Source organism: Sciurus carolinensis, chromosome 2 (assembly GCF_902686445.1).
Source record: "Sciurus carolinensis chromosome 2, mSciCar1.2, whole genome shotgun sequence".
NCBI lineage: Eukaryota > Metazoa > Chordata > Mammalia > Rodentia > Sciuridae > Sciurus > Sciurus carolinensis.
In genome coordinates this window covers 26053098-26078889 of record NC_062214.1, presented here as the reverse complement: position 1 = coordinate 26078889, position 25792 = coordinate 26053098, and the positions used below count along the sequence as shown (strand labels likewise).

The 25792-nt window shown below is 45.7% G+C and overlaps 2 protein-coding genes across 3 annotated transcripts in view; one reads left to right on the top strand and one right to left on the bottom strand.

The window, feature by feature from the left end:
- Positions 1-1200: 1200 nt before the first annotated feature.
- Tbc1d20 (TBC1 domain family member 20) lies at positions 1201-21243 on the top strand. Its single transcript, XM_047538082.1, has 8 exons — positions 1201-1400; positions 9867-10052; positions 11426-11506; positions 16812-16998; positions 17251-17352; positions 18171-18312; positions 19350-19534; positions 19769-21243. The coding sequence occupies exons 1-8, from the start codon at positions 1331-1333 to the stop codon at positions 20022-20024; spliced, it is 1209 nt and encodes a 402-aa protein (XP_047394038.1). The 5' UTR covers positions 1201-1330; the 3' UTR covers positions 20025-21243.
- Rbck1 (RANBP2-type and C3HC4-type zinc finger containing 1) overlaps positions 21227-25792 on the bottom strand; it is an 18243-nt gene continuing 13677 nt past the window's right edge. For both annotated transcript variants that reach the window (XM_047538076.1, XM_047538073.1), the window contains exon 13: positions 21227-24414. In XM_047538076.1, the coding sequence (XP_047394032.1) occupies positions 24334-24414 (81 nt within the window). In that variant the 3' untranslated portion in view covers positions 21227-24333. The remainder of the gene's footprint in view (positions 24415-25792) is intronic.

The window sequence follows — 25792 nt, the reverse complement described above, 5'->3', positions numbered from 1 at the left end:
ACCTCCACAACATAGCAAGACCCTGGTTCAAAATAAAAAACGACTGGGATGCAGCTCAGTAGTAAAGTTCCCCAGTTCCAAAAAGAAAAAAAGGAATGGAGGAACTTTAGATTATGTAGAGGAAAATGAGAGGGAGGAGTGGTATGAAAAATGGTGGAATGAGACAGACATCATTACCCTATACATGTATGATTACACGAATGGTGTGAATCTACATGTTGCACAACCACAGAAACGAAAAGATGTACCCCATTTGTGTACAATGAATCAAAATGCAGTCTAAAAAATAAATAAAATAAAAATAAGATAAAAAGACAAAAATAAAAATCAGATTTGGGGAATTCTAATTTTAATACATATTAATTTTAAAAATCAACGTAAACTTTAATCATTTCCACTTATGAAATTACCCAGAGGACCTTTAAAAAAGGACTTAACCCGGACAGGACAGGATGAACATGAAATGAGGAGGAACCAGTAGTTACAAGTTCCATGAGCAGGTCTCAGGAAAAAAAAAATATGGTGGAGATTGGGCAAGGAGGGTTTTCAAGCAACTTTAACCATGAGAACTTCATACGCTGCGTTGGGATTTGGGAAGTAGGGTAGTCTCTGGCCACTACAATATCAGAGGCGTAACTGAGTGAATGAGTGTGTACGACTGAAAAGAAAGGAGTGCTACTGGAGATGAATAGGAGATCAAAGACTCCATAAGCCAGTGTCAAGGGGGTGGGGGGCAATAATGCTGTCACTGTATTCATGGCGACCCCTGGCATTGTGCGTTGCGCGGCTTGCGGAGCCGTCTGCAATGGTCCTGCTAAACCGTGAAGTACACAAATGGAGTTCACGAGGGAAAGTGATACTGGCGGTAAATAAAGTCCTTGGTAAGCAAAATAGCTCATAGTTGTTGAGTACAGTATTTATCACGTGGGTACTGGTCCAAGCACAAGCGCAATAATCTTTGATTATCACCACTACCATTCTAGAGATAATAAAAGCAAAAGAAATGACAAAAATCCGAACACACTAGGTCAAGAGCGCCAGGCACCACAGCTGGGACGCCAACAATTCCTTAGCTGCTTCCCTGCGCCGTCCCCTCTGCCCGCACCGGCCGCACAGGGCGCAAGCGCGCGTGCCTGGAGGCCCGCGCCCGCCCCTGCGTGGTGTGGGTCACGTGCCGGCGTGGGGCGGGGCCGCCTGCGCGCCTGCGCGCCGCGGGTTGACGGAACCAAGCCCGCACCGCGTAGTGGGCGCCGCGTCCTCGGCCAGAGTCGCGTCTCGTTACGGCTCCGCCACCAGCCGGGGCTCGGGCCTGGGCCCGGGCCCCCGGGACATGGCCCTCCGGCGTGCGCAGGGCGACGGCCCCACCTCCAGCCGCTGGGTCGGCGGCTCTGAGAAGGCAGGTACGGAAGCCGACCGGGGCGTGGGGGAGCGGCCTCCGAGGACGGCCTGAGGGGCAGGGACCCTTCGGAGGAGCGGGCTGAGGGCGGGGTCGCGGCGCTGGGACTGGAAAGGGGCGGAGGGCCCGGGTCACGTCAGAGAAGAGGGCCTGGAGTTGGGGGGCCAGGCGAGCCGACGGAGGAAGAACCCTGGCGAGGAAGGTCCGGGGGCCGTGCGCGGCGGCCTCCGTACGCCGGGAGTGGAAAATGGGGACTCCGAGGGCCGAGGCCTGGCCTCACCCCCGGCCTGCGGCGGCCGGGCCACGTCCGCAGACTCGGGTGCCGCCTTCCTGGTCGTTGGGCAGGTTTCCCAAACTTCGCTCCGACCGACCGACTGAGGCGTAACTCCCGTCTGTCTGAATTCCGTGGGCTTGACCCTGAGGAAGCGTGGAGTTAGAGGTTCCTGGTGCCTCGCAAAGTTGTGCGGGCGGCGCCACTGCCCGATTCCAGAACATTTGTGCTTCCAAAGGAAACCCTTGTCCGGTGGCAGCCGCTCCCATTCCCCGGTCGACACACTCCGGGCAACCGCTCATCTGCTTTCCGCTCCTGGTTCTCCTTTCACGTTATTTCATTGTGTGAAAAGCGACTCTTTGATACTGTTTCAGTCTAGAAAGTACTTTCTGTGGCATCAGGGTGTCGTTGCACCTATTCTTCAGTACACTTTCCATACAATAATTAGGTGATAGTTAAAATTATGAGTGTTTGCCCTGTATCAAGGGAAATGATCCTTTTTCCCTCTGGGGAAGACTAAGGTAGCTATCCTCCTTTCCCCTCTTGTGTTGAGTGGTGCCAGTAAGAGAACAGTCCCATTAGTCAACGCGTATATTTGGATGAAGCTCCTGAATCCACATCTTGTTTCTAGGGCCCATTTTCTGTTATCCCCCTTTTCTTTTGGTACTGGTTGGCAGTGGAGATCACTCCACTTAGGAGTTTTCTGGAGTCTTTGTCGTTGCAACACTTTACTGGCATTTGTGTGACATCTAGCCCCATGGCGTAATAGTCAGTGTCCCAAGCAGCATGGGTTTTGTGACCTGTTGCAGTGCAGCTGAATAAAAGACTTACCTCCTTCTGTACCCTTGACTTTGCTTCTTTGGATGAAAAAGAGAAATTTAGAGATAAGGTTTTTTTTTTTTTTTTTTTTTGGCGGGCGGAGGGGGCATTTTTTTGGGGGGGGTTGTTTTTAATTATATTGAAGAATTGTTGGCAAAGTTACTAATGCTAGAAGCCTCCCTTTATAGAGGATGGTTAGATTAGTTTACTAGATTACCATTCTCCCTTATTGGGGTAAAGCTTTTTTTTTTTTTTTTTTTTTTTTTTTTTTTTTTTTTTTTTTAAGTACCTGGAATCAAACCCGGTACTCTCAAGCACTGAGCTACACATCCCAGCCCTTTTTATTTATTTATTTATTTATTTATTTATTTATTATTTTGAGACAGGGTCTTGCTAAGTTGCTGAGCCTGGTTCTGAACTTGTGGTCTTCCTACCTGAGTTCCCCAAGTCCCTGGGATTACAGGCATGGACCCCAATGCCCAGCAAGCATCATTTCTTAATTCCTGTTTTATATTTCAGGTAGTTAATGAATCTCTTCTAATTTGGTTACTGTTTTTTAGAAACTAATTGGGACCCCAGAGACAGAAGCTACTATGTTATGTTTTTAATGGGAATTTCACCCAGAATAAGATAAGATTTCCCACTTCCATTGTCTGTCTCCGGTACAGACATGAATCTTAGCATAAATTTTCAAGTTAATTTCTCATGTCAATATACTAATTTCAAGTTAATTTAGCATGCGGATGCCTCTGTATAGAAGAATCTCCTCTCTCCCTCTCTCTCCCTCCCTCTCCTTTTCTCTTTCATTATGACTGAAACTAGCATTTTTGAGTTTAGTTTCTGTTTAAAGACTAAAGTTTTGTGGATATGGAGGCGTATACCAAATAATGAGTATGGAATTTTGCACTCTTGCATAAGCTTCTGTTATACAAGCATGTATGTAGATCACTTACCAAATCCAAGTCACTAATTATTTTAGGGCTATGATTAAAACTCTTGAGAGGATCCATAAGTGTGGTCATCATTAGTCATGGCCCTTTCCCTCTCTATGAAATTCCTTAAGTCGGGGGCTTTTGGAGATACATTTCTCTGAGGAGGCAGAAATCTATATCTGAGTTTTATAGTTAGTGTTGGGAGATGCTTAAGAGAGTAATGGGCTCAGCCATCTTTATCTGAACTGTTAGGAACTGATACTTCAGTGGCCCTTATTTTAATAGAGAACAGACCAAAGTAGTGCCTGTATCATTTTTTCCCTTTGTTGAATGAATTGCTTTTCAGGCATCAGGAATTTATTTATAGCAGTCTCATATTTTATAGCCAACTGTAGGCAGTCGTTTTGTTCCATCATGGTTATGATAGCCAAGTCCTCTACTACAGAGGAATTTGAAACATGTCAGCTTTGGAATATACAATACGCCTTTCTTATAAGTGAGGCAGTAAATTGGAGAGCAGAGGATTCAGGGAGATTAGAATGACATCAGTGATACCTTCAGAAGAAATGTGGGCTTTGATATCAAGCCAAGATACAGCATGCTCAAGTCTAGAAATGTGTGTCCTACCCTAAAATCTATACATAAAACTTACCTTAACATAAAATAGATAGTAGGCATTCATTTCAGTCTTTTCTTGGCTATCCAAGAATAGCTCTGTGATTTTTTTTGCTTTCTGAGATAAAAACAATGTGTGTAAATTATTTGTTCAGTGACGACCCTGTGCTAGCTTTTTCTCCCTCATGTAATGCAATAATTGACCTTTTTGCCCTGCTGTTTACACATCTCTAGCTCATCGAATTTTCTGTTTTCTCTCTATCTTTATCACAGTGAAGAGAGTATATTGGTGTAATAAAATATCTGTGGGTATGGCACATGTAGGAGTGCCTTCCTTGTTTGCCACTAATATCTAACCACTGGAATGTTGGGGTAAGGAAGGCAGTCTTGGGGCTCAAACAGCAGCCACAGTCCACATTTGAGAAGCATCCCAGGAGCTTTATTTTTTTAAATTATTATTATTATTATTTTGTACCAGGGATTGAATCCAGGGGTGCTTAACCACTGAGCCACATCCCCAGTTAGTCTGTCTTCCTTTCTCTCTCTCTATCTCTCTCTCTTTCTTCCTTTCCTCCCTCACCCTCTTTCCTCCCTCGCTACCTCCTTCCTTCCTTTTTTTCTGAGACAGGGTCACACTAAGTTACTTAGGACCTCACAGAGTTGCTGAGGCTGGCTTTGAACTTGCAGTCCTCTGGTCTCAGCCTCTACAGTAACTGAGATTGCAGGTGTGCACCATCACACTGGACCTCAGGAGTTTTAGGAACAGACCAGAGTGCTGGATGTGGTGGCACACACCTGTAATCCCAGTGGCTTGGGAGGTCTGAGGCAGGAGATCACAAGTTCAAAGCCAGCCTCAGCAACTTAGTGAGACCCTGTCTCTAAATGAAATGTAAGGACTGGGAATGTGGCTCAGTGGTTAAGCACCTCTGGGTTTAATCCCCAGTACCACAAAAAAGAAAAGAAAAAGACAGACCACAGTGCAGAGTCTACAATATAGAGTTCTGCAGTGAGCACAGTAACAGTAGTATGGGAAAAGTATCAAATTCTATAGGCCAGTGCATATCTATTGTGCCAGCAACTTGAGAGACTAAGGCAGGAGGATCCCAAATTTGAGACCAGCCTGAGCAACTTAGAAAGACTCTCAAAATTTAAAAATAAATAAATAAAATGGCTGGAGATGCAGCTGAGTGGCAAAGCACCCCTGGGTTAAAAGTAAGAAATAAGTATTTCAGCTGGAGTTTTGGTTCAGAATTAGTTAACATTCTGACAGATTATTTGCCAGAACCTCACAGAAATCCAGCTGATTGCAGAGAGTGTTCTTCTCCCCGAGATACAAGCAGCACTTTTCCTTTCCCCTAGATTGCTGAATAGCCTACTTGGAAAGAGGAGTGGGGGTGGAATATGTCTAAACAAACTGAGGAAATTTTCCCTACTCTTAACAAATGGAGCAATGCAGTTTCTAAATGTCAGCCTCCCTCAAGTTATACTCAGTATTACCATGTAAGTGCTCTTAACTTGTGATGTGTGAAAAGTGTAAGAATACACAAGTTTTAAAAAATTTTTTTTTCTTCATTGGAAATTAATTAAATTCCTGCACTTATTTTTGCCTCAGGCTGTGTAGTCATATAAAAAGTTGTCTTGGTGCTTGGGGATGTGACTCAGTGATAAAGCCCTTGTCTAGCATGCTCAGGACCTTGGGTTCAATCCCCAGTACTGCCCCCAAATAAAAAGAGTTTCTAAAATGTCTTCTTGGGCTGGGGTGTAGCTCAGTAGTAGAGGGCTTCCTAGCATGCATGAAGCCCTGGGTCCCATGGGAAGAATGGGAGATTCATCCATTTCCTGAATGTCTGTGACCCCTCTGAAAACATTCAGCCTGGTCTTCCAAAGGAGGATGTACCTATAGGGTGGTGACCAGACTTCCTGCAGGCTGAGTACAGCCTGGCCTTGATCAGCCTCACTTCTTGCAGTGCCCCTGCGTCTGCGTTCTTCATGTACCCAGCAGTGCTGCATCTCAGAACTCCTCTGTGTTTCCTGGACATGCTGTTGGTGTTTAGTTCATGTGACAAGGTCTTTGCACATACTCTTTCCTCTGCCAGGAACATTTTCCCTTCAACACACTATTCTATGTGACCAAGTTTTCAGAAAGCTACCAGACTATTCTTGGTGCAGCCTTTCCTCATTGTCTCAGAAGTAGTCATTCTTTCTGGGTTTCAGTAAACATCCATGGTGCTGTAATATCCTATGTGATACTTGTGTTCCTCCCTACAGTGACATTCTAAAGGGCTGGGTGGGAGTCATACTCATCTATTTATTCAGTACAGTGCTTTAGTACAGGTGGACCGATGGATAGAAGGAAGGAGGAAAGGAGGGACACAAGGACAGACACACCTGAGCCAACAGTTGACACACCTCATAAACATTTGACTTACTGACAGGGAATTGGGGACATGATTTTTCATGATTTCTGGGTAAATCAGCCATTTAATTTAGCATCCAAACTGAGTCATTATTGTAGGCTGCAAGAGGAGTTTGCTGTGAACAGTTATGGCAAGATTGTAGGTATAAACCAGTATGATCTCAGACAAATGATCACCCTCCTAGGTCACTAAGGAGAACAATAGTCTGGCCTGGATAACAGGTTACCTGGCAAAAAGTCACTTGTGTTATTTTATTGTCTGCAACTCCAGTGGCATGTGACTCCAGTCCTCTGTGTGGTTTATGTGGCACAACTGTCATAGGTAGGGCACAGGGCTCCTAGTACCAGCTCCCATTTTTGATAATAATGTGCACCTTTCTCACAGAAATAGTCTGTAGACTTTTGTCTTAGAATAGAACATTGCTGAGGAAAGCTGCTTAGTGCCCTTTCTGAAGTCTAACCTACCTTCCAGTGTTACCTTCCATCTTATATTAACTCTGCAACCTTGTACCTAGAATTTATCCCATAATATTTTTTGATGAGTTTATTTGCTATCCAAGAAAAAGGGCTCTATGTATCCAAACCTTCTATTCTCTACCCTACTAAATCATCTTTTTAAGGTTTGCTTCTCAGGTTGGCCTGACTTGTTACAATTACTTTTGAGTTCTTGACCTTCACTGTCTGCACACACCTTTTTGGAAGGGGAGTAATTTAGGGCACCACCTTGTAACATTTGATGTTGTCTCACTTTTCTTGTGTTTTGTTTCATTTTCTCAATGGTGGAGGCAACCAGAAAGAATTTAAATATACCCATCATCCATTTAACTTTCAGCTAGCTGTTCTAAAAGTAGCTATTCCTTTGGATACAGTTGCACAGGCCTGTAATCCCAGCAACTCAGGAGGCTGTGATAGGAGGATTGGGAGTTCCAGCGAGAGGCTAAGTAACTTAGTACCTGTCTCAAAATGAAAAATAGCTGGGGTTGTGGCTCAGTGGTAGAGCACTTACCTGGCATGCACGAGGCCCTGGGTTTGATCCTCAGCACCACATATAAATAAATAAAATAAAAACATCCATTGTCAACTAAAAAACATTAAAAAAGAAAGAAAAGAAAAAAGGGCTGGGATGTAACCCAGTAGTAAAGCACTCTTGGATTAAATCTTCAGTACCAAAAAATAAATAAAATAGATAAAATAAGTCATCTGCTTGAAAACTCTGAGAGCCTGTGACCCCATTATTTTAAATAGAAGACTAATAATGACAGATATCAACCATAAATTTCCAACCTATTTCCTAAAATGTAATTTAAACACAATAAAATGCTTGTAAATAAGAGACTATCACATAAGAATGTAAAGTGCTTAAACATTACTTTCTGATCCCCAGTAATTTAATTGAGAAATGATTGCTTTGTATGCAATGTCAAGTCTCTACCTCCAACCACACAAGAAATCCTAGTACTCGTTGACAACTCTTACTTTTAAAACAATTTTCATATGATTCTGATGTTTCGCCAGTTACATTTACTGGTATATGTAAAAACTGATATATGTAGCTGGAGACTTTTCCATATGATTTTGTTAAAAAATGTAGTATTGGGCTGGGGATATAGCTCAGTTGGTAGAGTGCTTGCCTAGCATACACAAGGCCCTGGTTTCAATCCCCAGCACCACCACCAAAAAAAAAAAAAAAAAAGTAGTATTGAGCCTGGCACATTAAAGCATGCCTGTAATCCTAGTGATTTGGGAGATTGAGGCAGAAGGATGGCAAGTTTTAGGCCAGCCTTGGTACCTTAGCAAGACCCTGTCTCAAAAAATAAAAAGGACTGTTGATGCACTCCTGTAATCCCAGTGGCTCAGGAGGCTGAGACAGGAGGATCTTGAATTCAAAGCCAGCCTCAGCAACAGCGAGGCACTAAGCAACTCAGTGAGACCCTGTCTCTAAATAAAATACAAAAAAGGACTGGGGATGTGGCTCAGGGTTTGAGCAACCCTGATTTCAATCCCTGGTACAAAAATAAAAATAGAAGGACTGGGAATGTGGCTCAGTGGTGGTAGAATGCTCCTGGGTTCAATCCTTAAGACCACAAAGCAAAACAAATGTTTTGAGGCACTAGGCCCGGGCCACACCTTGAGCTACGTTCCCAGCCCTAGTATTGAGAGGGTGTTTGTTTGTTTGTTTGTTTGTTTTTGAGGTGCTGGGAATTGAACCCAGGGCCCTGTGCTTGCAAGGCAAGTGTTTGTTGTTTAAAGGAGGAAAAGTTTATTTGGTGCTCACAGTTTGAATGTCTGAATCTGTAGATGGCTAGCTTCATTGCTGGGCCTGAGGTGAGGCAGAACATCATGATGGGAAGGTTTTGGAGAAGGAAGACAACTTGGGACATGGTGGTCAGCAGAGGGCTAGGATTGAGTTTTTGGGGTTTTTTTTGACTTTATTTTTTTTAATGTGGTGCTGAGGATCGAACCCAGTGCCTCACATGTGCTAGGCAAGTGCTCTACTACTGAGCTGCAACTCCAGCCCCAAAGATTGGGTTTTGAATTACATTTTTCCTATATAAACAACAGGAGAGTTTTCTTATATTGTGATATGTGTATTCTGTGAAGTTTGGGTATTGAGAAAGAATAGGAAAACACTGCCACTAACTGTTAGATAAGCCTGAATTTACTGAACATTTATTACAATTCTGATTCCTTGCTTGTTACTTACGTAGTGTATTCAGTAGTATCTTATACATTATATGCTAAATAAATGTCCATAGACATTTTAGAATGAGGAGGGTAACTAATATTTAGTAAATATCACCTGTGATCATTGCAACTGCCATGACAGAATGGTGTTAACCCTGAGAACCAGAGAGGTGAAGTATTCTGCACAAGATATTTGAAGGGGAAAGTGGCAGAGCCAGATGTGAACCACGATCTGTCTGATGTTAACACACACTTTTTTTTTTTGGTCATTGATTCCAACCTATAGAATAAATCATCTTCTAAAAAGTAGGCAGTTTGCCACTCATGGTGTTACACACCTGTAATCCCAGCTACTGAGGAGGCTGAGGCAAGATGATTTCAAGTTTGGGGCAACCTTAGCAATTTAGCAACACCCTATCTCCAAAAAGGGCTGGGAATATAGCTCAGTGGAGAGTACTTGCCTAGCATGCATGAAGCCCTGGGTTCAATCCCCAATATTAAAAGAGAAATAAGCAATTTTAAATTCTTTTATAATGAGTGCCCCTCCCACAGGATTAAAAACACTTGGCCTGAACTTTTTAGTGCCTCTGTGAGACTTTATGCCAGGTAGCTAAGAGGAGATACCTGCCTTACCTCAAACCAAATAAGCAGATGGATCCCTAAGCAGAAAACTACACGTGCCGAATGTAGGCCTCACGCTCCCCACGTGCACTTTTTTTTTTTTAATTTCAGACTTTAACGCCAAAAGGAAAAAGAAAGTGGCAGAGATATATCAGGCTCTGAACAGCGATCCCACCGACGTGGCTGCCCTCAGACGCATGGCTATCAGTGAAGGAGGTCTCCTGACTGATGAGATCAGACGAAAAGTGTGGCCCAAGCTCCTCAATGTCAATACGAATGACCCACCTCCTATATCAGGTAATGGTGTGAGGCCCCGGAGGGAGCTTGTCCAGGAGGCAGGGAGGAAATAATACTGGGATCCTTTTTTTTTTTTTTTTTTTTTTTTTTTTCTCATTTTGAATAAATCAAAAGCATTTTAGGAAATCCCTGAGCCCACTCTGAAATTAAGTTCAGACTGATAAGAAGAATCTTACCCAAAACTGAAATGAAGCCAGTCAAGGTCACACACGTCTATAATTCCAGCTACTGGGGAGGCTGAGGCAGGAGGATCACAAATTGTAGGCCAACCTGGGAAAGTTGGCGAGGCAGTCTCAAAACAAAGGGCTTAGGATATAACTCAGTAGTAAAGCACCCTTAGGTTGAACCCCTAGGACCAAAAAACAACAAAAAACGGTATTACCATATTCACACTCTCAGTTCTGGGATGAGAGTCTATCAGATTCCAGATTTCCCATGTCTCCTGATAAGATGGAATCTGTGTAGAAATATTACATAGGGTCCTCTCATAGCTTTTGATTTGGTTTGCAAAGAAAATCTGTGCTTATAGCATGGGTTGTGAGTTAAGGGAAATGTACTTTTGTGTATATAACAGCAAGAAACTACTGCTTTGCTCTCAAACTATATTGGGCTTACCAACTAACTGACCACAGATTCTGTCTCTTGTTTGCAGTATCTTAGTTTTAGAATTTCAGGGCTGAGAGGCATCAGGTTCATCTTTTATCTGAGTTTACTCCTTTCTGAACAGCTCAGGATGCCTATGATTTTATAGATGTTGGAATTTTTTTTCATTGGTCTATGACTTCCACATTCATAATTCTATTCAGTCCTTTAAAGGTAACCTGAAAGGTGCATGTGGAAGGAAATATGATTTTACAGACATGGGCAGTTCCCTGGTGATGCTCAGTGGCAGCCTGCAAAGGCCCAGGCCTCCTGACTGACTTTTCTGGTGCTCTCTCCACTCCGCTATGGACTATGTGTTCATGACTTGCATCAAACAGTGTGTGTTTAGCCAGATATGCTGGCATATGCCTGTAATCCCAGCAACTCAGGAGGATCATGAGTTCAAGGACAGCCTCAGCAATTTAGCAAGACCCTAAGCCACTTAATGAGACCCTAACCCTAAATAAAAAAATAAAAATGGCTAGGAATGTAGCTCAGTGGTGAAACACCCCTGGGCCAATTCCCATAACCTTAAAAAATAAAAATAAAAAAAATAAAAACCTGCTGCAGCATGCATTTGGAGCTGAAGTAGAGATTCCCTTCCAGATGTATCCTCTTCAGGAAAAAGCTGCATTGTATTCTCCAGGGCTTTGATGGCATTCCAGAATGTTTTGCTCCTTATCTGACTTCCCAGACATTCCTGCAATAACAAGTTCCTCTTCTTCCAATAGGGAAGGACCTACGGCAGATAAGCAAGGACTACCAACAAGTGTTGCTGGACGTCAGGCGGTCATTACGTCGGTTCCCTCCTGGTGAGAAGCTCTCTCTGGCCATCTGTGGAAGACTTTCTGCCCTGTTGCATTTACCTCTTGTGTTGGTGCTTGCCAGTCCCAAGGACTTTCCGTCCCAGCCCCCAAAGACCTAACATGCAGGACCCTGCTCCTCAGGCATTTGGGTGCTTCCAGTCTGCTGAGTCATTCTTTTGAGAACTGGGTCACCATCAGGCCTTCCTTTGAAAGCCTGAACCTGACATAATTTCTCTTGGCGGAGGTGGTAATAAGAGAAGAAGAACTTTTTTTGGTCTTTGTTTTTCCTTCATGCCACAGAGAGGACTTGATAGAGATTGTTAGAGCCATCAGTCTGGTTTGCTTGAAATTGGGCGCTATAAGAACTGTTATATCATCTAATTAGATTTTTAAATAGTGATATCTTACAAATACATATATTGTGTCCCTTGGACTGGAGGGGAGGTTATTCCCTGCATGTTCATAGAATCTAATCTTAAAATTGCCTCCTGCTTCTCAAGAAGAAAGAGAGGAATCCTCATTCTTTCCATTTCACAAGGAAGGAAACTGGGCAGCGAACCTTATATATATGACCTATTTCTCTTCCTCCTATAACTCCAACTGGAAGTCCCCGAGGAGAGGAGAGCTGCTGAAAGGAGCTGGAGCCTCTGACCCTGTTTTTCACTCATCTGAAACCAAGCTCTGGGTTGGATTTGTCTGTTACGGGTCGTCTTTCCTGCTTGCGTGTGCTCCCTAGAGAGGTCCTTATGACTCCCATGTAGCCAGTAGCCTTCCAACTTGGGGGTGGTTGATGTTGTTGTTGTTGTTGTTGTTTTCATTTTCCTGTACTGGGGATCGAACCCCGTGGCATTCTACCACTGAGCTGGTTCTTGCCATGTTGCCAAGGCTGACCTTGAAACTTGTGATCCTCCTGCCTGAGGCTCTCAAGTAGTTGGGATTACAGGTATGTTCCACTGTGCCCAGCTCTAACTTGGTTTGGTTTGGTTTTGTAATTACAGATTGACAGTATGCTTTTTTTTGATGTGGTGCTGAGGATCGAACCTAGTGCCTCACATGTGCTAGGCAAGCACTCTACTGCTGAGACCAAGCCCCAGCCTTCTAATTTGGTTTTGATAAGACTTGTGCCCATGATCCAGTTCCTTTTTCTTGTCCTTCTGGTCTAAATGAGACCTCACAGATGGATGGTTCCCCTTGCCTCCTCTAGTGCACTTTGTCCCTCAGAGCACTTTACTCCTCTTCCACTCGTGTCCCATTTGTCTGTGAGGCTCTTACAGGCTGAACTTCTGCTGTGGCTTCTCTTTCTTTTCCATTCATGTTCTGCTGGGCGTGGCTGAACACTCTTCACACTGGAAATTCAAATAGGGTCTAATTTTTACTCTTACTACTTTCATATTTTACCTATCCATAGTTCTTGGTTTGTTTCATTTTATATTGTCTGTCATTTGCCTTTTTCTGAGAAGGGTGGAGTAAATAATAGGCATGTGGTGAGCTTTGCTGTCACCTTGCACCCTTTGTTCAGTGGGATCTGACCCTTGCATTAGCTGCTTTTTCTCGTATCTGTTTTTAACAGTGAAAGTTAAGCTACTAGTGTAGGAAAGCTGTGCTTAGTGCATTCTTCTAAAGCAGTTCATAGGGCTAAGGTTTGGCATTCTTTTCCCCCCATGGTTGATGCTTTGTTTATAACTCAAACCGTGGGAATTCAAAATTAGCATCCTTGCCCGTGAATTTCTTACCCCTGACTTTGCCCTTGTGTTCCCCATTGTTCTGCCACACTTTGTCAGGGTGAACCTCTGTGAGCAGCAGGCTGCTGTCCGGTTTCAGATGGAGTCTCTTACCCACAGTTTCACTTGGAAAGACCTTGTCCAGGGTCACAGTGTACAGAGCTGTCAGCATACGACTCTCAGCACGTTTTTGCTTGTTTTTCATACGGCTTTATGGGGTTGGCTTAGGTACAGCTGTCCTCTGATCAGTAAAGAGCACATGCTTCCCACTGAGCTTTATCTTCAGTTCACAGACTAGCCAGAGTTAGACTTTCTGGAACGTTTTCAGCAGAACTAGATCAAAGATTATGATAGCTTTCTGACTACCACCTACTTCAGTTTCTTGGGCTGTGATGGTGGTCAGCACCCTTAGCTGAGCTTTGAGGGCTAGCTAGGTTCATCTCTTGCTCCTGAAATGCCTGAGAGATGCTGGACTCAAACTTGCCGGACTTCTCACCTTTGGGCTTTAGTCTTGCCTTCCCACTAAGCACAGCCTTCTCCTTGATGAATCCGGCTTAGGAGGAGCAATGCAGCGTCCTGAACACTAACCACCAGAGAGTGAGGAGCTCACTGACCACTGCCTGTGCTGGCTTCCTCCTATGAGAGAGCTCCAGAGACACGTGCCCCCATTTCTAAATGCATTTTCAGATGGAGATCAGTCCTTCCTGGAATATTGGTTTGGTTTAGAGAGGGGAACATGCAACTTTTTCAATTTATAATTTATAATTTCATTCCAAAAAGTTGCAAAAGTAGGACAAAAAATTCCCCAGATATCTTTCACCCAGATTTCCTTGTGTGTTAACATTTTACCACATTTGCTTTATTAACTGTTTGCTGTTCTTTCCTTCTTTATACACAGAAATCAATTTTTTTTCTCCAAACCATTAAAGAATACATTTGGATCCTAATTAGAAAAAGTTATACTCCATGTATAATGTCAAAATACACTCTACTGTCATGTTATCCTTTTAAAAATTAATGTTAAAAAAAAAAGAACATTGCAAACCTATTTTACCCAACCTATTTCAGGATGTAGTTCTAAAATTAAGGTTCATCCAAAGTTTGTGACAACAGTGAAAAATACTGTTATCTAATCCAGTCTAATGAGATTTCACCATTTCACCATTTATCCTTTATAGGAAGAATAAACACAATTTATCCATTTCCCACTCAGCCATCTTATCTCTTCAGACTCCTTTTTTTTTTTTTTTTTGGTACCAGAGATTGAACCCAGGGGTACTTTACCACTGAGCCACATTCCCAGCCCTTTTTTGTATTTTATTTATAGACAGGGTCTCATTAAATTGCTAAGGCCTTGCTAAGTTACTGAGGCTGGCTTTGAACTTCTTTGAACCTGTGATCCTTCTGCCTCAGCCTCCCAAGCCACTGGGATTGCAGGTGTGTGCCACTGTGCCCAGCTTCTTCAGCCTCTTTTAATCTGTAGCAGTTCCTTTGTATTTTATGACAGCCTAGTTATTCTGTTCAGTTTTCCTTAATTTGGCTTTGCCTGGTGTTTCCTCATTGTGAGATCAGGTTTATGCACCTCATAGGAGTCCCACCTGTGTGCCACAGAACTCCTGTCAGTATATCATACCAAGAGGCACATGCCATCCCATCGTCCCTTGTGGAGGAGAGTAACTGATTTGGTTAAGTTGGTGTCTCCAGGTTCCCCCCTGTGAGGTGGAACGTGTGGCTCTTTTCCATGTGCCAGCTGGTGTCAACTTGATGGGTGTTACCAACTTGTTTGAAATCCATTTTCTTTTTTTATTTATTTATTTTTTTAATTTATTTTTATTGTAAACAAATGGGATACATGTTGTTTCTGTTTGTACATGGAGTAACAGCATACCATTTGCATATTCATACATTTACATAGTGTAATGATGTTTGATTCATTCCGTTATTTTTTTCTTCCCCCCCACCCCTCCCACCTCTCTTTTCACTCTATACAGTCCCTCCTTCCTCCATGCTTGCCCCCCTCCCACCCCCCATTACGTGTCATCATCCGCTTTTCAGTGAAATCATTCGTCTTTTGGATTTTTGAGATTGGCTTATCTCACTTAGCATGATATTCTCCAATTTCATCCATTTGCCTGCAAATGCCATAATTTTATTATTCTTTATAGCTGAGTAATATTCCATTGTGTATATATATATATATATATATATATACCACAGTTTCTTTATCCATTCATCAATTGAAGGGCATCTAGGTTGGTTCCATAGTCTGCCTATTGTGAATTGAGCAGCTATGAACATTGATGTGGCTGTATCTCTGTAGTATGCTGATTTTAAGTCCTTTGGGTATAGGCTAAGGAGTGGGATAGCTGGGTCAAATGGTAGGTCCATTCCAAGTTTTCTAAAGAATCTCCACACTGCTTTCCAGAATGACTGCACTAATTTGCAGCCCCACCAGCAATGTATGAGTGTACCTTTTTCCCCACATCCTCGCCAACACCTATTGTTGCTTGTATTCTTGATAATCGCCATTCTAATTGGGGTGAGATGGAATCTTAGTGTAGTTTTTATTTGCATTTCTCTTATTACTAAAGATGGTGAACAGTTTTTCATATGTTTGTTGATTGCTTGTAGATCTTCTGTGAAGTGTCTGTTCATATCCTTAGCCCATTTGTTGATTGGGTTATTTGTATTCTTCATGTAGAGTTTTTTGAGTTCTTTATATATTCTGGAAATTAGTGCTCTATCTGAAGTATGAGTGGCAAAGATATTCTCCCACTCTGTAGGCTCTCTCTTCGCATTGCTGATAGTTTACTTTGCTGAGAGAAAGCTATTTAGTTTGAATCTATCCCAGTTACTGATTCTTGCTTTTATTTCTTGTGCTATGCGAGTCCTGTTAAGGAAGTCTGATCCTAAGCCAACAAGGTGAAGATTTGGACCTACTTTTTCTTCTATAAGATGCAGGGTCTCTGGTCTGATTTCAAGTCCTTGATCCATTGTGAGTTGAGTTTTGTGCAGGGTGAGAGATACGGGTTTAGTTTCATTCTGTTGCATATGGATTTCCAGTTTTCCCAGCACCATTTGTTGAAGAGGCTATCTTTTCTCCATTGCATATTTTTGGCCCCTTTGTCTAGTATTAGAAAATTGTATTTATTTGGGTTTGTGTCTGTGTCCTCTATTCTGTACCATTGATCTACCTGTCTATTTTGGTGCCAATACCATGCTGTTTCTGTTACTATTGCTTTGTAGTATAGTTGAAGTTCTGGTATTGCGATACCCCCTGTTTCATTCTTCCTGCTAAGGATTGCTTTAGCAATTCTGGGTTTCTTATTCTTCCAGATGAATTTCATGATTGCTTGCTCTATTTCTGTAAGGTACGTCATTGGGATTTTAATTGGAATTGCATTGAATCTGTATAGCACTTTTGGTAGTATGGCCATTTTGACAACATTAATTCTGCCTATCCAAGAACATGGAAGATCTTTCCATTTTCTTTTATTGGACACTTTCTCTGAAAATCCTTTGCTGGCCTTCTTCCTGATCTCCTTGTTAGCAGGCTGCTTGCTGTTTTCAAATGCACCTCCTCTCCACAGGCATGCCAGATGAACAGAGAGAGGGGCTCCAAGAAGAACTCATTGACATCATCCTCCTCATCTTGGAGCGCAATCCCCAGCTGCACTACTACCAGGGCTACCATGACATCGTGATCACATTTCTGCTGGTGGTAGGCGAGAGGCTGGCAACATCCTTGGTAGAGAAATTGTCTACCCACCACCTCAGGTACCTGTGCAGAGGGACATAAGAGGAGGGTGTCACTCCTTAAGTCCAGCCCCCTCAGGATAATTCCTTGGTCCTTTTTTTTTTTTTTTTTCCCCTTTGGGCCCTGGGGATTGAACCCGGGGTGCTTTCCCACTGAGCCACATCTCAGCCCCCCTTGGTTCATTGTCTTTTCAGTGTTTTCAGTGGTCACCACCCACCAGCCATGCTCTAAATGTTTGATCTGACTAAGCTCATTGAACTGTCTTGCACTAGGGATTTCATGGATCCCACAATGGACAATACCAGGCACATTTTAAACTACCTGATGCCCATCATAGACCAGGTGAACCCAGAGCTCCATGACTTCATGCAGAGGTATGTGCTGCGGCCTTCATGTGTATACCACTCACACCTGACCTTCCTCGCTCCTGGCTCTTGTTTCTTCCTCAGTGATCTTGTTCAGTTTTCTCATCATCTTAGGTTATTCCTTCTAGTCACCAGCAATCTGGATAATTCAGCTCTTTACATAGTCTTGGAGCCCTTTTGGGGGTTCTGGGCTTTTTAGGGGATACAAGGATGAGACAACCCATGGCTTGAGGAGTCTACATCTAGTACAGATTGGGGGTAACATTAGTTTGCCAACACAGACTAAGATTTTTGCTCTAAGAGAAGTATAGGTTCTAAGAGATTGAGATAAGAGGACAAGGTCATCTGTGTGTGATTTTATTTCCCAAGTACCAAGGAGAAGAAAATTTTCTGTGCAGATATCACAGTAGTTAGGATCCCCCCGCCCCTTTAAAGAGTGACTATGTTTTAAGACCGTTCAGTGGATTCGACTCAACTGACAAATTGTTTTTAAGCCATAGAATATGTGCCTGTGCACTCAGAAAGAAAATCACAATATAGTTCTCTGAAAACACCTCCTCATTCCTCTAGTTGACATCTCTTGAGCATTAGAAGAGCGATTGATGAGAGAAGGGTCAGTGTGCTGTTCTGGTAGTAGCATCATGCTGCAGTTTAAAAACTTTGTACTTTTTTGAGGAGAAAACGCTAAGTGCTTGGGTGACTGAATTTTCCAAAAAGTCTATTTCCCAGATGCTTCTTTTTCACCAGCACTGAGGACAAAGAAGGTCCTGAGAGAGGGAAGGGGTGACCTAGCAAGGAACCTAACATTGGATTTCCTTTGCTCCTAGTGCTGAGGTGGGGACCATCTTTGCCCTCAGCTGGCTCATCACCTGGTTTGGGCACGTCCTATCTGACTTCAGGCACGTTGTGCGGTTATATGATTTCTTCCTGGCCTGCCATCCGCTGATGCCCATTTATTTTGCAGCTGTGGTAGGTACCCACTGTGAGCAGCCCCCAGGTTCCCCGCCACCCACCCCAGCCTAACCAGCTTCCCTGCAGGGGGTCCGGTGACCATGAAAACATGCCGGAGATGGCACTTCCCAGGCATGTGTCCCTCACGCTGTTCTGCATAGTATAAATGTGTGGTGAAAACAGAAAATGCTAATCACACAAATTTCCATACTGTAAGACTTTGCGGAACCTTTGAAGTGCAAGTGTGCCTTGTGAATTGTCATTGCTCTGCTGACACATCCTGGAACTATGTTCACCTGACGAACATCAGGGATGCAGTCTGCACTGCAGCTGCCCAAGGAGAGATAAGGCACTAGGCCACAGAAGTGAGGTGGCTGTGGTATTTGGGGGCTGCACTTATTAGAGGGTGGTGCACACCTGTAACCCCAGGAAGGCAGGAGGCCAAGGCAGCAGGATCACCAGTATGAGGCCAGTGGACAACTTAGCAAGGCCCCGTGTCAAAGTTAATTTTTTTTTAAAAATGGGATAGGGATGCATCTCACTGATAGAGCACCCCTGTTTAATCCCCAGTGTTGGGGAGTGGCAAGGGACATGGGCCTGAGTGGTGTGTAGAGGTGGGGACCCAGGAAGTTCTTCATAGGTCCCTTCAACAGCAGTCAGAAGGAAGATGTTTAAAGTGAGCAAGACCATTCCTTCTAAGGTTTTGAACCATTTCTTTGCTGGAGCTCCAAGAATCTCCTAGTAATCCCTCTCCTTTTCTTCTTAAAAGAATTTCCTTCATTTTTTCAAGACTCTTGAGGGACACTTGAGCAGACAGATGTGCCCAGAAGGACTTCCTCTAACTAGTCAGTCTTTCAGTCATGTGCTTCTGGCAGGCAGGCCCAGGCCAGTTGAACAGCACCGAAAGCCTTGTTCCTTCCTAGACAGATACAGGAGCTTGCCGAGCATTTGGGCTGAGCTCTGTCTCCCATTTACACACATCTCCGTAGAGAATGAAGGGCAGCTGGCCCAGGCCTGTGTGTTGGGTCTGTGACGCAAAGTCTTACTTCCCACAGATCGTGTTGTATCGTGAGCAGGAAGTTCTGGACTGTGACTGTGATATGGCCTCGGTCCACCATCTGTTGTCCCAGATCCCTCAGGACCTGCCCTATGAGACGCTGATCAGTAGAGCAGGGGACCTCTTCGTTCAGTTTCCCCCTTCTGAACTCGCACGGGAGGCTGCCCAGCAGCAAGCAGAGAGGTAAGTGGAACGAGGCGCTGGTGGGGCTGGGGTGCTTGTAAACAGGCAGTGGCGAGGGGCGACTGTCTGGTAGGGCAGGGCAGCGGCCAGAGCTGTTCCCGTGCCAGCAGAACCCCTAGACTTCCCGGGTCTGTATCCAAAAGAACTTTCTGGCTCTGCCCCCACCTGCCAGTGGAGCTGCCGCTGCTCCTGTCCCTTCATGCCACTCCTCGTTTCTGCCTCCTTCCTCTGCAGAACAGCGGCCTCCACCTTCAAAGACTTTGAGCTGGCGTCAGCCCAACAGAGGCCAGACATGGTGCTGCGGCAGCGGTTTCGGGGACTTCTGCGACCTGAGACTCGAACAAAGGATGTTCTGACCAAACCAAGGACCAACCGCTTTGTGAAACTGGCAGTGATGGGGCTGACAGTGGCCCTGGGAGCAGCTGCGCTAGCGGTGGTAAAAAGTGCCCTGGAGTGGGCCCCGAAGTTTCAGCTGCAGCTGTTCCCCTGAAGCCCAACCACTTCCTCTCACAGTGCACCCAGTCTCTCCCTTTCCCAGAAGGACTGGGACGGTGGAGTTTCCTTGATTAAAAGGGTTTCTGTCGAGGGTGTTCTGTTCCTGCCACCCTCGCCTGCCTGTCCACGTTTGCCGTGGCTTTGGAGGCCAGTTGCAGAGCCAGCCTGACCTGCAGTTTCTTCCATGGACCTGAGAGTGTCTCTGCCACCTCCCCTCATGTTGGAGGAAGTGGGTTCTTTTGTTCCTGGCCATCCTGAGAACCTCAGGGGCTGGGCTTCCCTGGCTAGTGGAGGACCTCCCAGTTACCCAGTAGCAAGTAAGCTGGACCCCAGAATGCCCTCGTGCGGCTCCTGGTGGTTCTGTCCACTTCAAGTGGACAAGGAAGGAGGGCTGCTGCTGAAGAAGCCAGGTCTTGGGATGAAGCGAGGCAGAGGACTCTAGCCGGGAGCCCTTTTCAAGAAAGCAGCTCCATTAGCTGGTGAAATCAGACAGACACGAACTAGGTTACTAGTTAAGTCCTCTATTTTCAGCCTAGAAATCACGTGGGTATTTCCAGTCCAGCAGGAGGGAATATTAATTACCTAGACTGGTTTTGCCTGCCTTTTTATTTCTTCCTTGTTCTCTTCTACAAGCCACATGACATTACTTATAAAAGACACTTTTATTACTATTTTTAGAATTATATACTCCTAACATGTAAAGTACTTTCACTTTAAAAAGAAATGTTCCTTCATGGAAAAAACTGTTCTCATCAGAACGATGAGCTTGTACAACCCTGAAGTTTACTTTCTACTCAACTGCGTGACATTTCACTTCAGCCAGAGCTGCCATTTGTGAACACCCCCACTTCCAAGTGCCCCCTGACCCACTCTGCTTCCTTCCTACTCTCACGATCAGCCTTCCACTCCCAGCTAGGTGCCCACCCACTGCCTTGGCGTTGTCTTTGGGCATGGTACATCAGAACTCCTGGTCTCTGCCTAGTGGGAAATGTCATTGGAAACTTGCTGGTACCCAGAAAAGGACAAATCTTAGCTTGAAGAGCTCAGCAGGATGCGGAGCAGCCAGTCCCACCCCGGCTTCTTAGAGGGCCCCCCAGGCCTTGGGAAGAAGGGGATCACTGAGTCCTGGGCAGCTTTCCTGTGAGTGAAGCCAGGTTTGTACTTTAACTCGAGCTTGAAAAAAAAAAAAAAAGTGCCTTTTGCTGCTTTAAAAATTGGAGTATGTTGTGTGAAGCAGCTGTGTACTTTTATTTTCCTGGTCTCTCTTGGCTGGTGATTTCGTTAGCGAACATGCCAGAAGCACTCCACCCTCCCTACACGCCCACTGCATGCAGTGGGGGCGGTCAGCATGCTGGAGAGGGTTCTGAGTGATGCTGAGCACTTTAAACCCAAAATGTCTCAAAGTATGGGGGTCACTCACGGCAGGAGCCACATGGGGATTAATCTGGAGAGTGGTGGGTTCATTAGGACAAACAAAAATTCTTCCAGGATCCAGAGGCGACAAGATGGCAAATACTCCATCCTCTCCCGTGCCAAGTTTGTCCTCTTGTCATCTTTGCAAATGGCAACAGCCTCTGTGCCTCTAACCACAAGCACTCAAGCCTGCTTGTAAATCCAAAGATGGCAAGAGGTAGAGGAGCTGCGGACCACCCAAGGCCACTACTCCGGATCCCAGGAAGCAGGTGATGTTTGCCTGCACTGTGGCCTCAGGAAGTTTGTGCTACAGCTCTGCTCACACCAGGATTCTCCCTTACCCTTGAGGAGAAAGCATTATCTATTTACCTTCAGGTGACTTATTTATTCTGTAAAGAATATATGTAAATATTTTGTACAGAGAGCCCTGTATGAAATAAACAACCATATGTGGTTACTAATTACGTCTGTCCTTCATCCATGCCCTCCCAGACTGCCTTTGAGCTACACCCCCAGCTCGTCTTACTTTTGGGGACAGGACCTCAAACTACAATCCTCCTGCCTCAGCCTCCATGCCTGACTCAGTAGAATTTCGATAACTGGAGAGTTGAAGGAAGGGCATGTGTGGTGTCAGAAGAGTTACTTGGTCTTTGTCCCAGGTTCCTGACCCAGGGTTCCTGCGACCCTTGGACTTGCCAAGGAGTGGACAATACAAGAGTACCTTCTTATATTCCAAGAGCTAGGAATGTCCTTGGTCATTTTTAATGATGTCACCTTAATTATGCTAACCAGGTGACTTAAAGTGAGACCCTTAAATAGTCTCAGGATAGGGCTGGTCACCAGAAACACCAAGTAGATTGACCTAGGGGTGGGGAGAGTTCTACGAAAAACCAAATGAGCTGTGAGCGGCCAGGCTGGTGAGTGCGGGGCTGTGCGGGGCTCATGGTGCACCTCGTCCTGGTCACCTCCTCACTAGCTGATCCTGCAGGTACTTTGGTAAACTTAAGTCCAGTGCTGCCCCGTGACGTTATAAAGCCCAAGGGAGTGAAGTCATGGAATCCCCAAGTTTGCACCTGGCCAGGCAGAAGTGTGGGCATCAGACACCCCGTCTGCCGGCATCTGAAGTGCAGGCAGCCTCTGGACTGAGCCCTTTAACTGCGGGGCCGGATGCTAACTCCAGACGGAAACCCCACACCATGTGCAAGGCCCCGGGAGCAGGCAGGGCAGGACAACAGCTGGCCAAGAGGCAGGGGCTGTGGGGCTATGGAGAGGTGTCACAGCAGCCTGAAAGGGCACCTGCAGGCTGGGCTAGAGCCAGCTCTGCCTGGTCCTGCCCCAGGACTGGGGAGGCTACCCACTGCCCGCCATCAGCCACACCCAGTGCCCTGCACCCACACAGCAAGCCCAGGGCCTTTGACCCACCACATTCTCTATTGTCTGTTCATTGGGCCAGGGGTCAACTTTTTGGTCTGGGCATCCAGACAGGGTGGCAGTGCCTTTTCAGGGACATCCACACGCCCCAGCATCTGAAGTCTGGAGTTGAGCTTGAGCAGCAGAGGCACCCCAGCCTGCCCTCATGGTCACATTTGTGGTACAGTCTCTGCTTTGGGTATCAACTACCAGATCTCAATAGGGCATGGGACACAGATTGAGGAGCAATGCACAGAATGGACACTCCCAGACCCTGCTTCCTTAACCTGGCCAGCAGAGGGACACTAATGAATACTGCTGCATCAGTACTTAGCCATCTTGCCTGAGATGTTAAAATTAGGATAGACAACTGGGCACAGTGGCACATGCCTATCAGCCCAGCCACTCAGGAGGCTGAAGCAGGAGGATACCAAGTTTGAGGTCAACCTCAGCAACTGGGGATGAGGTTCAGTGGCAAAGTGCCCCTGGACTAAAATCCTCAGTACCAAAAAATAAAATTAGAATAGACAACCTTACCCCTCAATCACAACTTTATCTGTTCCCTAAATACCTCTACTCCCCACCGCTGTACACCCACTGAGAGGTTAAGGTAAACAGCAAGACTTCCCAACCAGGCCTACAGCACAGCCTCAGGCTCCCCTAAGCCCTTCTCTGCAGACTCAGCACACTGCAGACTCCACCCATCTGAGCTAACACTGGCCCATTGTGTCCTTGGGCACAGGGAAGCCAAGTCCGGTACAGGGGTCCCAGAGCTAAGTCACAGCCTCATCTTACCACTGAAAAGGGCTGACAGATTACCTTCTTGATGCCATTCCCAGAGGTCTCAGCGATCCTGCCTGTGTAGAGTCCTGGCCCATAACACTCCCTTTCAAAGACCTCACACGCATCCCTTCCTGGAAAACCATTTTAATTTGCTTACACAGGCAACAAGGGAGATCCACGGTCAGACCCGTGTCACCTGCCTGTCTCCCGCCTGCTCCAAACATATTCACAGCAGCTCTAAGAGGCTCCAAGCCTCTGACAGCAAAGAGAGCAAATTCACCCCAGAAAGCCAGCACAGAGGGGCGAACTGTGACTAGCTGGTGTCCTGCAGGTAAGGGCAGGAAAAGGAGTGTGGGGTCCCACGGAGGCTCACAGAGCGCCTTCCAGCAAGGCCTCGGGCCGGTGGCTGTGTTTAAGTTGGCATTAGACAGAGGAGGACTGCAGAGAAGAGGTGAGAGGTCCTGCACAAGCCCACAGGAAGAAGGATAAAGGCACAGGGCAGAGGTGACCGAACAGCTGGCCCAGGTGGGGCCTCTGCACCACCTGTCGCAAACAGGCCACCTCTACAAGGCCTTTGCCTGGGCCAAAAGCACAAGACCCTCAGGACAGAAATCAGAGCCAAATTGCCAGGCCCAGCCCTGCCTGAATCTGCCTGCAGATGTGGGGCTGGGTCAGCATGGGGACCCGACATCTTCGGTTCAGTGGCAGTTCTGACAGCTTGGGTGGCAAGGAAGCCCGTTCACCCGGCAGCGGCAGCCCCCACTGGTGTCTCCTGGGCCCTAAGGACAGAGGAAGAGACCATGAAGGCAGTGAGGACAGCCTGCGCCTGTGCAGCTCCCTCAAACCCACTGCTGAGCACACCTGCCACTGGGGCCCTTGCCCCTGCAGGTGCTCCCGCCAAGAACTGCCTTCCCAGCCTCAGCCACCTGATGGAGGCCGTCATGGAGGCCTTTTCTGGGCTCCTGCAGCAACCCCATTACAAAGGCTCCACCTGCCTGCCCCAGACCCAGAGCAGGGAAGGTTCCGACAGCTCTTGGCACATCCTGGGTGGGCAGCACTGGTGGTGAGAGAGCCAATCCCTCTGCTTCATCGTCTTGAAGTCACCCATATGCAACACGAGCCCCAGTCCAGGCACATATCCCCGGTGAGGTCGGCTGGTGTCTGCAGAGAGCTCGCCATGGACGCTCTGCTGAGCACTTCTCTTGCCTTTTTCATTTGATTCTAACAAGCCTGAGTCCCACTGACCTGCCTCTGACTCCTGACTGCACTTTCCCAACAGGGTAGACAGCATTCCTGCAAAGGTCTAGTGTTTGGGACGGGCAGTCACAGAGTCAGCCGCCACAACACCAAAGCAGCCGGAGACAGGACGGAAGTGCACAGTCGCGGCTGACTTCCCACAGAACTGTACTTGTGGATGCTGAGTTGGATTTTGCATTATTTTCTGCTTTTGGAAGGTGCTCAGGGCTGAACTGAAGGCAAGCACTCCCACTGAGCTACATCCACAGTCCAGATTTCATGTCTTTTCCACATGTCATGAAATATTATGCTCTTTTGATACTTTTTACACCATTTAATACTTTTTACAATTTATAGTTGTAGCTGGGCACAATGGTGCACGCCTATAACTCTAGTGACTCAGGAGGCTGAGGCAGGAGGATCCCAAGTTGAACTCAGCAACTTAGCAAGGCCCTAAGCAACTTAGTGAGACCCAATCTCACAATAAAAAATAAAAAGGGGGCTGGGGATATAGCTCAGTTGGTAGAGTGCTTGCCTCACAAGCCCAAGGCCCTGGGTTCAAATCCCCAGCACCGCCAAAAAATAAATTAATTAATTAATTTAAAAAAAACAGAATAAAAAGGGCTGAAGATGTAGCACAGTGGATAAGCATCCCTGGGTTTAATCCCCAATACCAATAAAATAAATAAATAAATAAATAAAAATAAAGATGCAAAAAGCCAGGTGCAGTAGCACATGCCTGTAATCCCAGCAACTCGGAGGCTGAGACAAGAGGATCAGAAGTTTGAGGTCAGCCTCAGCAACTTAGTGAGACCTGTCTAACAAGTAAAAAGGGCTGGGGATGTAGCTCAGTGGTGCAGTGCCCCTGGGTTCAATCCCCAGCACCAAAAAAACAACAAAAATTCAAGGTGGGGTGCTGGG

What these genes read in the sequence shown, in the direction of transcription:
- Tbc1d20 (XM_047538082.1), top strand. Translation starts at nt 1,331, where the DNA reads ATGGCCCTCCGGCGTGCGCAGGGCGACGGCCCCACCTCCAGCCGCTGG. An exon ending in CGGCGGCTCTGAGAAGGCAG is followed by an intron (nt 1,401 to 9,866) that starts GTACGGAAGCCG and finishes TTTTAATTTCAG; the next exon opens with ACTTTAACGCCAAAAGGAAA. An exon ending in ATTACGTCGGTTCCCTCCTG is followed by an intron (nt 11,507 to 16,811) that starts GTGAGAAGCTCT and finishes TCCTCTCCACAG; the next exon opens with GCATGCCAGATGAACAGAGA.